The sequence below is a fragment of the Cetorhinus maximus genome, chromosome 20, assembly GCF_964194155.1.
Source record: "Cetorhinus maximus chromosome 20, sCetMax3.hap1.1, whole genome shotgun sequence".
NCBI classification, from domain to species: domain Eukaryota; kingdom Metazoa; phylum Chordata; class Chondrichthyes; order Lamniformes; family Cetorhinidae; genus Cetorhinus; species Cetorhinus maximus.
In genome coordinates, this window is record NC_135898.1 from 6,957,122 (window position 1) to 6,972,541 (window position 15,420).

Consider the following 15,420-nt stretch of genomic DNA (forward strand, 5'->3'; position numbering starts at 1 on the left):
ATTTGCAGTGCGCTTGTTACTAAACATTAACATCAATAAATAGCAAAGTTAATAAGGCTGTGCATTTTCAATTTTAAATATAAGAACTGGAGTATATACATATAATATATATACATACACAGTGCAAAACCCAGGCAGCACCACATTGCCATCTGAGGACCTGTCTCTGACGAGGTAACCCATCAATTTCATTTGTTAGGAGTTTTTCATATCTCACGTACAGTATTGCAATAAACCTTCAACTGTTGAATGGGAAATGGGAGGAGGTTTGTGTGGAGGCACAGAGCAATATTTCGTTCCAAAGCTGGTGATTGACATCTACCTGTGTCCTGTATGTTCTACAAAGGAGGGAGGAGGCTTTCTACACTATTGCCCTTGCACATGGCTGAAAATGACTGTGCAAATGTTTATTTTAAAAACTCACTGCATCATGGGCATCAATCTCTTCAGAACAGGGGTAGGGTCCCGAAAACCTCCAGTGCCATTGGTTTGATCCTGGCTGCTCTGTACCTTCACTCCCATTACCAGCCTCTGCTTTTTGCTTCAACAACAAAAGCTGACTTGTCTTTTAAAGAATCAAAAGAAAACCTATCAAAGCTGGAACTAACCAAGCGTCAGGCAGGTGCTGTGTATCTCAGTATCTGGTACACGATCAAGCAATGCAAAAGGAAGGGGCAATTAAAACTGAAGCAACTAATGTCATCTGAAAGATGAGTTGAAGCTTACAAGTGCTGCAGTGCTTGGTTTGCACCTGTTCCTGGTTGCACAGTCAGTCTGTGGTTTGAGTTTTACCTTTGCTGCAGGTGTGTCAGAAGGAGATACTAACCCCCAGGACCTCGGCCACTGTGTTCCTCCTGGCCTTGCATTGTCTGGAACCTGATAACAGGTTTGTGTGAGGCTTGGTGTAGGAAGAGCAAGGGCAAAGGAACAAAGCAGCAGAGCGCTTAAAGCAGAATACTGCAGATGCTGGAGATCTGAAATAAAAGTTCCAATCAGTCCAACATGACTCTTCTTCAGAACTCAAAAGAAGAGCTCTGGAGAAGAGTCATATTGGACTTGAAACATTAACCACGTTCCTCTCTCCACAGATGCTTCCAGAGCTAAGTTTTTCCAACAGTTGCTGTTTTTAAAGCAGTAGAACAATTTGAAATGTTTTGCTCCCCTCACGTGTGAAGCACGGGGGTTTGCTCACAGGCTATGAGGATCCAGCTCTTGTAAGCTGGACACCTCAGTAAAGATCTGTCTGTATCAGGGACCTTGCAGTTCTACGCTTGCTTGATGAAAGTGATGGGGCCTCCAGTGATATAGATGTAGGGAATTCCGCACAGAGAGATGGCTCAGGGTGAAAAGTGGACCCTTTCACCTTTTTGAAATGTGGTTTTCAATCCTCCCTTCACCACCAGAATCAAAACTTTTTTTTTTAAGAACTGTGCAGCAAGTCTTTGGTTGTGGATTGGGTGTCCAACTGGAATCAACTCCACAGTAAATCGGTGTCCAGTAAATGAGCGACCTCAGTGTACTCGAAGCACAGGGGACTGATATGGTTCATGAAAAAGATGTTGGCAGGAATCTGAAGCAAAAGGAGAGGGCTAAGACAGGAAACTTTCTGTCTCTAACCTGTTTTTACACGTGACCTGGGAACACTGACACACAAGGCCAAAATATTTTATTGACCATCACTAACGCCATTCCCTTGACTGAGTAAAAAAACTAATACATGCAACTATTCAGAATAGTGCCTTAGATTAACCATTGATTTTTGAAGATTTAAAATGTCAGAGGTTGGAAGTTTCTCTGTCTCTTTCAAAAGGATCATTCCCACTGGTCACAAAATGGATACTTTTTTTTGAAGCCATATGGCGCTTGTATATTAAAAAAAAGTTTCTGTTGAAATGAGATGTTGAACAGAGATTTCCCACCACTGATGAACATGGGCAGCTTCAGCAGCTGGGTACAGCACTGCTCGAATCCATGTGCCGACGTAGGTGCTGAGCAAAGTCGGCTTGGCTTTGAGCAAGAACTTGGTCGATGAGAGACTTTGGCAACCAGCCCTAAAACGGTGAAAAGAATATATCTTTTAATCAATCAGATATTGCAGTCAAACGACAGGAGAAAAGGATGCAAAGTGTTTGCTTTCCTTGCAATTCTGTCTTTCAATGAGCACAGGCAGCCAATTAGGCCATCTCAGAGTCATCCAGTTAGTCCTACTCCCTGCTGTTTCCCCGTAGCCCTGCAGATATGTTGCTTCGAGAATTTATCCAACTCCCTTTTGAAAGTTACTGGTGAATCTGTTATCACTATTTCAGGTAGTGCATTTTGGTTTGTTCTCCCTCAACGAAGCAGAATTAAATCCCCACTCCCGCCATCTCACTTGACGAGTTTAAAAGCTGATACTCATCAGGGGTCAACCAGGTTGACCAATAACCCATCCACTGTAGTAAACATCTGCTCCGTCTGCCATCAGTACAGCACAGCTGGAAGCTAAGGTGGGTACTGCCTACAAAATGCTTTGCAGCAGCTTGACCAAAGCATCTGCAGCAGTGCCTCCCAAACCTGCCACCTCGGTCACCAATAGAGATCAGAGCAGCAGCTACATGGGAACATAGTCACCTCCAAGCTCCCCTCACTCCTCATCGCCTCACCTCCTGACTTGGAAATAATATCACCATTCCCTCACGGTCGCTGAGTGAAATTCCTGGAACTCCCAACCTGTCTTCACCACACAGACTGCAACAGTTCAAGAAGGTGGATCGCCATTATCTTCTCAAGGGCAATTAGGGATGGGCAATACATTCCAGAACAGATGAGTCTTACTTTAACTATCAATTGATTGCAGCAAGAGTGCTTCAAACTTTGGTCTGAATGGGTGACTTCACTGGACCATACTTAAAGCAATGTTCCCACGAGCTTGTAGGCAGTTGGAGTAGTGAACATACGCTGTTCTGGTTCTGTTAACTCTTCTGAGGAAGCAACTTACTTTCAATGAAACCTCAGAAATACAGGTGATTTTTATTTTTGGAGGGGGCAAGTTTAGAAACAGGAATAGGCCATCCAGCTCCGCTCTGTCATGCAGTTTGATTATAGCTGCCCTGCACTTCAACTCCATTTCATTACCTTTGCACCATATCCTTGATATTCTTTGCCCCAAACATCTGTTTCAGTCTGGTAAGCTGCAATTTTCCCAGGGTTTTTAGGTGGAGCTCCAGATTTCTACTTCCCTGCATTGGAAAAAACGTGCCCAGGTTTTGCTCCCGAATGGCCCAGCGGGGAATTTTAAGATGCTGTCCTCTCGTTCTTAATTTCACCCAACAGAGCAGATGGTTTCTCTATCTGCCTTATCAACTCCTTTTAACAGTTTAAATGCCTCAATCAGATCACCCCATAATCTTCTAATTCTCAAGGAAATACAAGTCACATTTCCATATGGTCTGCTCAGGATTGAACCCTCTAAATCCTTGCATCATTTCCCTTGTTTCTCCTCTCCCTCACCTCAAACTGAACCCCAGCTCACCAGCCCAGTCCCATCATGCGCACTATTCATGACTCATCAGTACACACAATGCAGTTGAGGATGTTAACCCATTAACTGTAAAAGCCTGGATGGAGACTTTGGATTGTCTGTAGGTTGGTGCAGTAGTCCTGGAAATTGCTTAGGTTATTATGGGCAAGTATTTCTCCATAAGAACATAAGAAATAGGAACAGGAGTAGACCATTCGGCCCCTCGAGCATTCTCTGCCATTCAATACGATCATGGCTGATCTTCTTGTGTTTGGATTTCCACATTCCCATCTAACCCCGATAACCTTTGATTCCCTTGCCTAACAAGAATCTATCTACCTTCGCCTTAAAAATATTCACTGACCCCGCCTCCACCACCTTCTGAGGCAGACAGTTCCAAAGTTGCACAACCCGCAGAGAAAAAATTTCTCCTCATCTCTACTAAAAGGGCAACCCCTAATTTTAAAATGGTGCCCCCTAGTTCTGGATTCACCCACAAGAGGAAACATCCTTTCGAAGTCCACCTTGTCAAGGCCGTTCAGGATCTTGTATACTTCAATCAAACCACCCCTCACTCTTCTAAACTCCAGTGGAAACTCATTCCAGATACCAATCTAGTAAACCTCATTCAAATCGCCTCCAATGCATTTACATTCTTCCTTAAATAAGGAGACCAAAACCGCACACATTACTCAAGGTGCGGTCTCACCAATGCTCTGTATAACTGAAGCATAACATCCTTACTCTTATGTTCAATCCCTCTCATGATAAAGGATTAGCCTTCTGAAGTGCTTGCTGTACCTGCATACTAACTTTTTGTGACTCATGTACTAGAACACCTAGATCCCTCTGCATCTCAGAATTATGCAGCCATTCTCCATTTAAGTAATACTCTGCTTTTTTGTTCTTCCTGCCAAAGTGAACAACTTCACATTTTCCCACATTAAACTCCATTTGTCAGATCTTTGCCCACTCACTCAACCTATTTTTTTCCATTTGCAATCTCCTCATGTCCTCTTCACAACATACTTTCCTACCTAAAACAAAAATAAAAATACCTGGAAAAACTCAGCAGGTCTGGCAGCATCTGTGGAGAGGAACACAGTTATCGTTTCGAGTCTATATGACCATAAGTCATGCGGACTCGAAATGTTAACTGTGCTCCTCTCCGCAGATGCTGCCAGACCTGCTGAGTTTTTCCAGGTATTTTTATTTTTGTTTTGGATTTCCAGCATCTGCAGTTTTTTGCTTTTACTTTCCTACCTATCTTAGTGTCATCTGCAAATTTAGCTACCATGTCTTCACTCCCCTCATCTAAGTCATTAATATAAATCGTTAAAATGTTGAGAAGAGACAGGCATCAATTTTTTTCATTCATTCATGGGATGTGGGCTTCACTGGCTAGGCCAGCATTTACTGCCCATCCCCAATTGCCCCTTGAGAAGGTGGTGGTGAGCTGCCTTCTTGAACCGCTGCAGTCCATGTGGTGTAGGTACACCCACAGTGCTGTTAGGGAGGGAGTTCCAGGATTTTGACCCAGCGGCAGTGAAGGAACAGCGATATATTTCCAAGTCAGGATGGTGAGTGACTCGGAGAGGAACTTCTAGGTGGTGGTGTTCCCGTCTATCTGCTGCCCTTGTCCTTCTAGATGGCCAAGGTCGCAGGTTTGGAAGGTGATGTTTTTCCACTGTTTGTGCTCTTTCCACTGTTTTAATGTCACTTAATTATTAAGCTCTTGATGTCTTTTGCCACATATGCAAAATGTTGCAATGTCAACTGGTGATATTTCATTCATGATTAGGTTAATATTGGAAACCTATGATTCAGCAACAGGCTGCCATGACTAATTGTGCAGTCTTGCAGAAAATAGTCTTATTTCCATCAGCCGACTATACATCTCTTGCTTGCACCCCTTATTCAACACTTGGAGAGGTCAGAGTTCTGTATTTGCGTACTCAGATCAACACCCAGAACTGTTAACCTCTCGTCTTCAGCTGCCTTACCTTCAGGTCAATGCTCAGTAGCCACGTGAACTTGGTCTTGTTTGGGTCATCAGCAGAAGGACGGAGGACAATGCAGGTGGGTCCATTCTCAGCCCTGAAAGTGAACAAGGTAAGCCAATAAATTTTAACTGGATGTTGTAATGTAAACAAACTTGGATGGAAGCCAAGCCACATGCCAAGCGAATGTGGGAATGGATTATACAAGGCATGTCATTGGCCCCAGTTGCCTTATTGAGAATAAGCATTCCTTTTGCATTGCATTGAGGCCTAACGTAGGCATTCTGATCACTATTTGCACTTTATCTACCCTAAAGCTGACAGGGTGCATTTATATAGTGTTCTTAATGTAGAGAAAAATCCCAAAACACTTCACGGGTGCGTTATCCAAGTCACATTTGAAGCTGTTCAGGCAGATGATCGAAAGCTTATTAGGTTTTGAGTAGCCTCTTAAAGGAGTAAAGGGAGCAAGAGAGGAGGAGAGCTGTAGGGAGGGGATTCCAGAGCTTAGGGTCCAGGCAGTGGAAGACACGGCTGCCAATGGTGGAATGATGGCGAGCAGGGGAGATATAAGGCCATGTTTGGAGGAGAACAAAGATCTGAGAGGGTTGCAGGCCCGGAGGAGATTACAGAGATACGTAGAGGGGCGAATGCCATGGATGTATTTGAAAACAAACATAAAAATTTTGAAACTGGGACATTGTTGGAGCGGGTGCCAATGTAGGTCAACGAGCACGGGGGCCGGTAGGTGAGCGAGACTTGGAGATAATTAGGATGCAGGCAGCTGAAACTACAGGGACTCTGTGAAAGCTGATTTTGGAGCTGAAATGCACAAGCAATCGTCAATCTCATTAGTCTAGCACCCAGAGACTAACCTGGCAACAACAGCCTGTCTGTTGGGAGCAGAAACAAGAGGCAGATGAACATTGTGGACACTGGAGTATAACATGATTCTGTTTGTATCTAATGGCACATGAGACATTCAGATAAAATCTTAGCAATGAGTAGGGCCACAAATGTGAAATTGCTCCTTCTGAGGAACTCTTAAAATCTTTGTTGCTGAAATCCCTGAAAGGATTAGACCCAAGACTCATAAATATTATTGTGGATTCATTGGAAGCTGATTGGTAATTGGCAACTCCTGACACAGCTAGTACTGTTTAAAATTAGATGTTGTCCAGCATGGTTAAAACTAGACTTTCTCAAACTTTAATCAGGAGACCCCAAAAGCAAATGGGCAGAAATTCTTGACACCGAGGATAAAACAGGCTGTTTCTGTGTCCCTTAATTCTGCATTGTAAAGGGGAGGAACTGCAACAAAATTCAGATGTGTAAATTAGTGTCTGGATTAGAATTTTTCATGTCTGTTAACTTTGGTCATTAAAACTGTTAAAACGCTTCACAGTCTTTTCCAAGCTCCTGGGACCAGTCTGCTGATAGATGTTTTAATCTCTGATGGTGTGTTACCTGATGAAGCCATTCTGCTCGGGCATCATGTCACAGTGGGTGGATATCCCTGCGAGGAAGCAGGTTGAGCCTCGTCTCTTTGAGTAGCGCACACTCACAAAGTCCCTTGGGCTGACGATGTTGCCCGCAGTAGCTGCAGAAACTTCATGGGTAATCATCATTTCGTTGTTGATCTTTTTCAGGATCTGAAAATTTAGGTTTCAATGAATAACGACAAGAGAGAGAAGGAGGGGACGAAATTGAGCTCAGACTCCAGTCACTTTATGTTTTGGCCAGTCAAAGCTCGTCTCCAGCCTGAGGGAATTGCAGCAGGATGTGGCACAATGGAGGCCACTTGGCCCATTGTGTGCATGTTAGCTATTTGGAAGAGCTATCCCTTTCATCCCGCTCCCCCTGTTCTTTGTCCACACATCTGCAAAACATCTGCTTTCACTGCCCTTTCAGGCAGAGCATTTCAGACATTCACAACTCACCTCGTTAAAGAAATTCTCATCTTTCTCCCCACCCCACCCCCTGTTATTTTGCCAATTATCTCCATCTATGACCTTTCCGCCAATTGATCCAGTTTCTCCTGGACTACTTTATCGAAACCAAACATAATTTTGAATGCCTCGATTAAATTTCTCCTTAACCTACTCTGCACTAAGCAAAGCAATTCCAGCTTCTCTAATTCTTTCTGAAGGTCCTCTTACTGTGGTGGAGTTCACCCAATTGCTGTGCACTTGAACTTGCAGTCCAGAACACTGTGTTCTGGTGATCAGCATTGAAGGGAATTTTTTAAAAATTCATTCACAGGATGTGGGCATCGCTCACTGGGCCAGCATTTATTGCCCATCCCTAATTGCCCTAACTGAGTGGGTTCCTATGCCATTTAAGAGTCAACCACATTGCTGTGGATCTGGAATGACACGAAGCCTAGACCGGGTAAGGATGGCAGATTTCTCTCCCTGAAGGACACCAGTGAACCAGATGGGTTTTTACGACAGTTTCATGGTCACCATTAGACTTTTTTGAATTCCACATTAAAGCTGGGACTTCTCTTGCAGATCACTGTTTGCAAAAGATGTTTTGGATAAGCCGCGCACTGGAAGCTTTCAAAATCTAACAATACAACATGTCCTAAGGTGTCACTAACTAATCCCCCTGCATGGGAGGCAATAAGAGAACTAGGATCAAGGTGGAAAGAGAGGAGGCAAAATACCAGATGAAAACTGGTGAAGTCACTTTTTGAAAAATTCATTTTTCTCCGGATCTGGGCATCACTGGCGAGGCTAGCTCTTATTGTCCATCCTTATTTGCTGTGAAGTCATGGCCTGCGTTTGGAACCATTGCAATTCTGTGGTCAGACTGGGCAAGGGGGGCAGCTTTCTTCCCTAAAGGATACAGGTCTGCGTACCCGGTTTTCCAAAATGTGCCAAGCATGCATGTACCCCTTCAGTCCCCAGTGTGAACTGTGCTCAAGCATGCATGTACCCCTTCAGTCCCCAGTTTGAACTGTGCTCAAGCATGCATGTACCCCTTCAGTCCCCAGTTTGAACTGTGCTCAAGCATGCATGTACCCCTTCAGTCCCCAGTGTGAACTGTGCTCAAGCATGCATGTACCCCTTCAGTGCCCAGTGTGAACTGTGCTCAAGCATGCATGTACCCCTTCAGTGCCCAGTGTGAACTGTGCTCCATTTGCAACCCATGGACAGTTCATTATTTCTCCAGCGATAACCTGAATGTAAAGTCAGCTGCTAATTCCATTGTGGACTTTTGACTTGGTCTCTACCTATGCAACTTGTGAATCAAAATAACATTTAAAAAAAGAGACTTGAACTTATATTGTGCTTTACACAACCAACAGATGCCTCAAAGTTCTTTACAGCAGGTGAAGTACTTCTGAAGTGGAGTCACTGTTGTGGTTATAGGAAAAGCTGCTGCCAATTTACGTACAGCAAGATCCCACAAAGCAGCAATGCGACAATGGCCAGATCATCTGTTTTTGTGATCTTGGATTGAGGGATAAATATTGTCCAGGACACCAGGGAGAATACCCCACCTCTTCTTCGAAATGGTGGCCATGCAATCTTTTACATCCACCCCACAACAGCTCCAACAGTGCAGCACACCCTCAGTACTGCAGTGGAGTGTCAGTCTGAATTCTTTTTCTCAAGCCCTGGTGCAGATCACCCGTCGATCCGAGCACATGGGTTAAGCCTCACTGCAACTTTGCATGGATGTCTGTTTTGCGCGTGGTTGTTGGATTAATTGTATCCCCATGGAATATTGGCCACTAAAGGTTATATTTATTTCAAACATGGCTTTTAAGTGGATACTGAATGTGCCCCTGTATAATATCTTACCTTCACTTGTTTCACATTTGGGTTCCACTCTCCCATATGTTCAACTTTGTCAAACAATTCACTGTAGAGTAGGTCCGATGGCTTGTCCATTACAACCTCGAGCTTGAACACTTTGCCAATATCTGGAAGCATTTTACTCACCACTTTATCACCATTGGCCTGTTAAAAATTCAACATGTTAAATTCTTCACTCAGTTAAGGACATAGAAGCAAGAAGAGGCTATTCAGCCCCTCGAGCCTGCTCTACTGTTCAATTAGATCATGATTTGGTCCGACACCTTTGTTTCATATCCTGTCCTTACCAAACAAAAATTGATTTCAGTCCTGAAAGTTCCAATTGTTTTAGCATCCAGAATCTTTTGGATGAGAGTGTCCCAGATCACGACTACTCTTTGTGTGAAAAAGGAAATATACGCCCTGACCTTCCAACCACCCTAGTGAGAGAGAGAGATAGCTTCATGGTAGCTTATCCCCACATACACTATTCCTGTTGAATAACTTCACACAGACTCTGCAATTCTGGATGCCATTGACCAGGGTGGCTATTGCTCTTGACCTCTGTATTGATTGGATCTATGATTCAGGGAGTTACAAGAGGCAACTTTATTCATGTGCTTAACCATTTTTCCCCCCCAACACCACCCTCACCCCCACAACCTCACAGGGCCATGTCACCTGTTCTTATGTTGTGCTTTCACAGAGTGCTGACCCTTGTTCTGCTCTTAACCCATTCTGCTATCTTACCTTTATTCCACTATCAGCACTTTCTTTAATCTTTAACACTACCATTAACACTCCCTTTGTCCTGTGTCCATGGCAAATTTGTCAAATTTCTCCTTAGCTCCCACCTACCACTGACCTTCTATTTTGCTCCATCTGCTCCACCTGCTAAACAGTATAAAACCCATCACATTTCTACCTCTGTTCAGTTCTGAAATGTTAACTCTCTCCACAGATGTCGAAAGACCTGCATAGTTTGTCTAGCATTTCCTGTTTTTATTTCAAATTTCCAGCATCTGCAGTATTTTGCTTTTGTTCGTGTGTTTGTTCAGTATCATCACACACTTGTTTCCCTCTGGGGAATAGTGGGGACGTATTCGAAGGATTAGTTGGCTGATTATCAACCTGCCTGAACTGTGTCATGAACACTAGTTCCATGAGTAACCGGCCCTGGAGTGGGATTTCAACCTGGAGCTTCTGGCTTAGAGGTCGGGACACCGCCCACTGAACATAAGACCTCCTTATGAAGCGTGTGGACTTGATGCAGACCAGTGAATTATGTTAAATTTACAGCACAGAATTAGACCCTTCAGCTCAACTGGCCCTGTGCCGGAGTGCAAGCTCCACACGAGCCTCCCACCTCCCTTCACGTTCTACTCCTTTCAACCAGGGCTGATACTCATCAGGGTGGAATAGAGTGAAGAAATACAGTCCATTAGGATCGATACTCTGCCTTATGTCCACTCAACAAGTTAAGTTTGGCTTTACGAACTCAGCTGTCAGAGCCTTTACTGTTTTGGCATTCCGTTTCACACTTCTGCCCAGTTTTCTTCCATTGCAAACAAGGGGGTCCTGATTTGTGGTGACATTTTGTACTTCAGTTTAAATGAGCTATATCTATGAGGCAACAGGTGAGGTATTGGTTGAATAGAAATATGACAGCAGAACTTACTGCCTCGATCTCTGTCTTCCATCCATTTGCATCTTGAAGAATGGAGATGGACTTGTGAAGGGCTTCTTCACCTTGTTTAACGTAGGCCATTTCTGCCTCAGAATACGGCTTCTCTTCAGTCCTACAACCTAATTTGGCGTGGGGAGGGAGGGGGAGAGATAAAAAGCAAAAGAAAATGATGCAAAACAGACTTTGAGAACCCTGACCAACAAAAAGAATAGTTGTCCTTATTCTCTTGGTCTTGCTGGGGTGGGGGGGGACCTGAAAAGATATATCATTGACACTATCCAAGGATGCAAGATCAGGTTGTGCTCAGCATCTGACAATCCCCACAGTCAGTATTAATACAGGACCCCCCACCCATGTCTGATCCATTATAGGGACAGCAAACGGGGAAACCTCCCAATGCCACCAACTAAGCTTTTTCAATTTTTACATCTATTGTTCCAGACCAACTAGGAAACACAGCTCCTAAGCTTTCCGAACTGATGATTCTTTTTGTGTTTATGGCACTGATCCAACTAACTTTAATTAATTCAACCAATTAAATGTATGGATAGGATGGGAGTGCGAATCTTGCAGCATGGGAGGAGGCCATTCGGCTGATTGTGACCATGCTGGCTCTTTACAAGATCTATCCAATTCAACCCATTCCCTCTCTTTGTTCCCATTGACCTGCAATTCCTCTTCTTTTTGAGTGTCTTTTGAAAATCGCTATGATAGATTATAACAGAAATCGCATCATTGTGCAAACCTACTGACTCTCGCCTGTCGGCTAAGTTATTATCATGTGGCCGCCCTGATTACTTACACAGAATGTACAGCATGCAAACCTGCCAATCCGCCCAATCATACATCTGCTTATGCTCCACAGGAGCCTCCTCCCTCTTCATCTCACCCTATCGCCATATCCTTCTATTCCTTTCTCCCTCATGTGTTTATCCAGCTTCCCCTTAAACACATCCATATTCATGCCTGTGTTTGTGAGACCTGTACACTCACCACTCTCTGGGTGAAGAATTTTCTCCTGAATTCCTTATCAGATTTATGAATGACCATCTTACATTTATGGTCCCTCCTGCAGGTGGGAACATCTTCTCTACATCGACCCCTTCAACAATTTTCAGGTCACTTTTCATGCCCTCTCTTCTCTGGAGAGAACAGCCTCAATCTATCCAATCTTCCCTGACAGATATTGCCTCTTGGTTCTGGCATTTTCCTTTTGTAAATCACTTTCACACCTTCTCCAGTCCCTCTATTTGCAGTTTTATTTAAGACGGAGACCAGAACTGTGGCACTCCAAGTGTGCTCTAGCCAAGATTCCATACACGTTGAACTTAACTTCTCTGCTCAGAAATGAATCCCAGGGCTTTGTTTTGTTTTTACAAACCTGCACTGCTACTTTTAGTGATTTGCATATCTGTACACCTCCATCCCTTTGCTCCTCTATCCCCTTTACTCTTATCATCCAAGGAGTGGGATGGTTTCCTGAGAGTTCCGGACGAAACGCAACACCACACACGTACCTATAGTGATTTGAGTTTAAGATTTACTCAACCATTCTGCAAATTTTAGTCACATTTTTCCAGATTTTCACACGTTTATCTATCTCTTCTTTGGTGAAAGCTTAAAATGAATCCGGAAGTACGGGAATAGCAAATCGTAAGTGAAAGCCGAGGACATCTCACTGTACTCACTGATTAAGGAGCTCCTCCTGCGAACCTGATTTATCCATGCGCTGGGCCCTTGACTCTGAAGCCTGAGGTGATGAAGTTTGTGTCCGAGAGCTGCCACTGCCGTATGTCTCAGGCCTAGAGACCAAAAGAAGAGTGTGAAATTCTAAGCACGGAATCTTAAATCAAAAGTCCTGGCACTCTGAAAGACCGGACACTGTAACATCCCAGTAACTGCTAATGAGTCCCTCCATACAATGAGGGAAGAGCCCCAATCCCCTTTTCCAAAACTACAGCATCCCTTCAGAAACACAGCAGTCCAAATCATTCAGACACCTTGTGGGAGCTTCCTCTGGCCATTTAGATCACCCCTCCCAAATAATGACGCTTGCAGTACAGTCAGGGGAACATTTTGGGGATTAGCTGCAGAGACCTCATGATCCATTCTGGGTTTACCTGTCCATGGGGCAGGAAGGTGAGCTTTTATGCTGGCTCCTTCTTTCCTTGAGGAAATTAAGAGGCAGCATCATCATCCCAGCTTTAATGCTGTTCAATTCAGATTGAACAAAACACAGAGTCAGAGGAGGAGGTCATTCAGCATACCCCGCTCTCCCCTGCCAAGCCTATTCCACCATTGTATTAGATCAGGGCTGACCTGTGCTTCAGCTCCACATGCCCACCTTTGAACCCTAGCCCTTGACACCCTTATGGAGAAAATAATGTTCAGGTCATGTATGAAATTTTTAATTGACGCCCGGCACCCACCGCTTTTTGGGGGTGAAAGAGACAGTTCCAGGTTCCATGAGCATTTTTGTTTGCAGGAGTGCTTGGAGATTTCATCCCTGGGTGGCCTGGCTCAAGTGGTTAGATTTTTGTCTCCTCAATCTGAATTCCTGCACCAGAGACAGTAGACTCTCCGGATCGATCCAATCAAACCCCATCCTTGCTTTAAAGATTCTGATTGGATCAATCTCTAAATTCAAGCCAGTGCAGGAGGAGTTGATGTAGCTTTCCTATTTTACTATGGGGAGGGGTTTGGCTTCCATTTGCCAATTGCCCATAGGGGAATGATTGAGGCCAAAGAGTTTGTATGGGCCATTGCAGCCGCTGACTTCATGGAACTGCATCCTGCCAAGTGACCCCTGAGCAAGACGGAGAACGAGGTTCTCAAGTGACTAAAATAGTGATACAATTTGAAGGGGTGGTGTGGGGTCGTCCAAACTTCTTGAACTCCACTTTGCAAAATTCGGGAAGATTTCTCGAATGTAGCGTTAAATATTCTCTGCCACAGTCAGTCAAGGCATGGAGAAAACTGTTGGTAAGTTGCTCTTTGGGAGGAGCGGAGGTGCCACCAGTTGGAGGTTCCCACAGAGATGCAATGCAGCTGAAAGCCCAACAAGCAGTCAGTGCATTGATGACACTCTGTCCTTGCAGTAGGACATTGATAAATACACTCTGATTGAGGCAAACTTCATTGGTTGAACAACACTCCAGGTAAGAACAGTCTTGGCAGCTACTATTGAATTAATTGAAAAGGAACAACAGTTTATTCAAGGAGTAAACGCTCTTATTATTTCTTATTATTAATGTATATGCTTTTTAAAAGCACTGACGACTTTCCATCATGTCAAAATCCCTTGCTTTTTAAGTTCCTCAAGCATCCAAACACAAAAGCCAGTTCAAGACCTATACTAAAATAAAAACAAAAAGCTAAAAGCTACTGCGGATGCTGGAAATCCAAAACAAAAACAGAATTACCTGGAAAAACTCAGCAGGTCTGGCAGCATCGGTGGAGACCGAAACGTCAACTGCTTTTTTCTCCACCGATGCTGCCAGACCTGCTGAGTTTTTCCAGGTAATTCTGTTTTTGTTCAAGACCTATACTGCTCCCCAGCTCCTTTCAACAATCTGCCTTTACTTCTACACTCGTGCATTAAACATAGATTGCAGCAGAGAAGTTTTACCAGTTAACTACTATTTAACAAACAGGTATAATAACTCTTCCCCATTACCTGTTGCAGTTCGGAAATGCTGGTAAGAGATTGCTGCACAGAGCTTGAAAGTAGCTGGAATCATCCTGTTTACTAATCACCTTATTCACTTGAATCCTCTTGGGTCCTCTGTCACTCTTCTTGTTTTATATAACCCTGTGAAGGACACACTGATGTCAGGTCCAAAATTTATGGGTGTGACTAGAACAATGTCAAGTACACTCTTGACAGCTCTGCTGAAATGCCAGGAATACTCGTCCAATTAACTTGTGTAATATATCAAGGTGCATTAAAGTTTCCATACTAATTGTTAAAAGGTACATGACCATATTTTTATGGAAGTTGAGTATTAAAGGTGAATGATTTGGCTGTTTCTTCTTGACCATTCAGTCATCAAGCTGACAGTTGTCATACATGATGCAAACCAGTGAACGTTTCACTGCTGGTTCATTTACACCATTGTGTTCCATTTCAAGGAAGTTCCCTCTTGTACAAGCTAGCGTGATAAACCCATAAGGTGTCCCCCTGTGGAACCCCCAACCTACCCCCAATATCTCTGCAGTATTTGGCTTTCTGGCTGAGAGTAACATTAGACCCAATTATTGAGGCAACAAACCTAATACTACTGTCGTGTGCCACCCGATGGTCCTGTTGTTGGGGCATCATGAGTAGTTGCGTAGTTTCACCAAAAGCCTGGAGAATAGCGAGGAACCCAACAACAGGCCACCATTCTAGGGGAAAGCATCTTTTCAGTGAGGGAAAGGTAAGTGCAG

The 15,420-nt window shown here is 43.9% G+C and overlaps 1 protein-coding gene across 1 annotated transcript; it reads right to left on the reverse strand.

Annotated features, from left to right (window-relative positions):
- Positions 1-1,292: 1,292 nt before the first annotated feature.
- On the reverse strand, positions 1,293-14,732 carry star (steroidogenic acute regulatory protein). Its single transcript, XM_078565225.1, has 7 exons — positions 14,669-14,732; positions 12,681-12,794; positions 10,984-11,111; positions 9,312-9,470; positions 6,967-7,151; positions 5,503-5,596; positions 1,293-2,051 (listed from the first exon to the last, which is right to left on the reverse strand). The coding sequence occupies exons 1-7, from the start codon at positions 14,730-14,732 to the stop codon at positions 1,941-1,943; spliced, it is 855 nt and encodes a 284-aa protein (XP_078421351.1). The 3' UTR covers positions 1,293-1,940.
- Between the last annotated feature and the right edge of the window lie 688 nt (positions 14,733-15,420).